Genomic DNA, 1,217 nt, shown 5'->3' on the forward strand with positions numbered 1-1,217 from the left:
ATAAGCATATTGTCAACCAGAGGCTGAAAGAATTCTTTTCATTCAGCATCCCAGTTCTCCAGCCCCCTGGGAACTCTGCTTGCATACAAGGGATACCATAAATGTCTCCAGTCCCCCATATCTGGGAAAAGAATAATTTTTGGGTGCCAGAATTAATGTTTTTTAAAAAACACATGGGGCATCATTTTTCTACTTCTAAATATAAATTCATATAGACAACACAGAATTATTTTTTTTAATTTTTGTAGTCAGTGAATACAGTCAAGTTGGTACCCCATTGCTAGCCTCCTCCCTGCCCTACCCCCTCCACAGGGACCCTCCTTGTTGGGGTATATGGGCCGTGCATTGTGGGGTAGGAGGAAATGTCTCTGCATGTCATAACCCAATGGACAACACAGAATTCTTCCCTTGAGAGTATTCAAAAGATTTATAAGCAGATAAGAGTGCTAAAGATAGTGATGTTATTCATGCCAAGCTCACTTGAGAAGGAAGTAAACATTGTCATGTGAGATCCTCCAGGGTAACTAGATGGAAAGTAAGCAGGAGAGGTGATGCATATAAAAGGCTCACCCAGGAGAAGGAGGCATCACACCATCCTCTCCTCTCCTAACACTCTCTCCTCACCTCGCCTGAGTCCTCTCTACTGACACCATGGGTTGCTGTGGCTGTGGAGGCTGTGGTGGCTGCGGGGGCTGCGGCTGTGGCAGCTGTGGAGGCTGTGGCTGTGGCAGCTGTGGCTGTGGCAGCTGTGGCTGTGGCAGCTGTGGCTGTGGCAGCTGTGGCGGATGTGGTGGTTGTGGCGGCTGCTGCGGCTGCTGTGGCTGCTGTGGCTGCTGCGGCTGCTGCTGCCCCACGGTCTGCTGCTGCCGTCACACCTGCTGCCGCTCCTGTGGCTGTGGTAAAGGCTGCGGCTGCGGGAAGGGCTGCTGCCAGCAGAAGTGCTGCTGCCAGAAGCAATGCTGCTGCTAGGCATATTTCTTGTGTCCTTCTCTGAGGGCTTCTTCATTCCACCCTGTTTGTTCCCTGCTGTCCCGCTACCACATGGGCTCTATGGTGCATCCATCTTTGACTCCAGAGCTCATCTTTAAGGGAGTTGCATGGGCATCTCACACAGTGCCATCTGGGAGATAAGACAGAAATCTCCCCCTTGCCCTGTGCGGGCTGCTCCTGGAGGCATCACGCCTGGATCTGCCCCTGGGCAAGACTTGGGATATAGA

At 51.5% G+C, this 1,217-nt stretch overlaps 1 protein-coding gene across 1 annotated transcript; it reads left to right on the forward strand.

Annotated features, from left to right (window-relative positions):
* The first annotated feature begins 651 nt into the window (after positions 1-651).
* On the forward strand, positions 652-969 carry LOC123460061 (keratin-associated protein 5-2-like). The gene has a single exon (XM_045147102.1). It carries the CDS (start codon positions 652-654, stop codon positions 967-969), a length of 318 nt encoding a protein of 105 aa, XP_045003037.1.
* Positions 970-1,217: the final 248 nt, after the last annotated feature.

The sequence above is a fragment of the Jaculus jaculus genome, chromosome 4 (genome assembly GCF_020740685.1).
Source record: "Jaculus jaculus isolate mJacJac1 chromosome 4, mJacJac1.mat.Y.cur, whole genome shotgun sequence".
NCBI classification, from domain to species: Eukaryota; Metazoa; Chordata; class Mammalia; order Rodentia; family Dipodidae; genus Jaculus; species Jaculus jaculus.

Bases quoted from the DNA above. Each gene is read 5' to 3' on its own strand.
- LOC123460061 (XM_045147102.1), top strand. From the start codon at position 652: ATGGGTTGCTGTGGCTGTGGAGGCTGTGGTGGCTGCGGGGGCTGCGGC.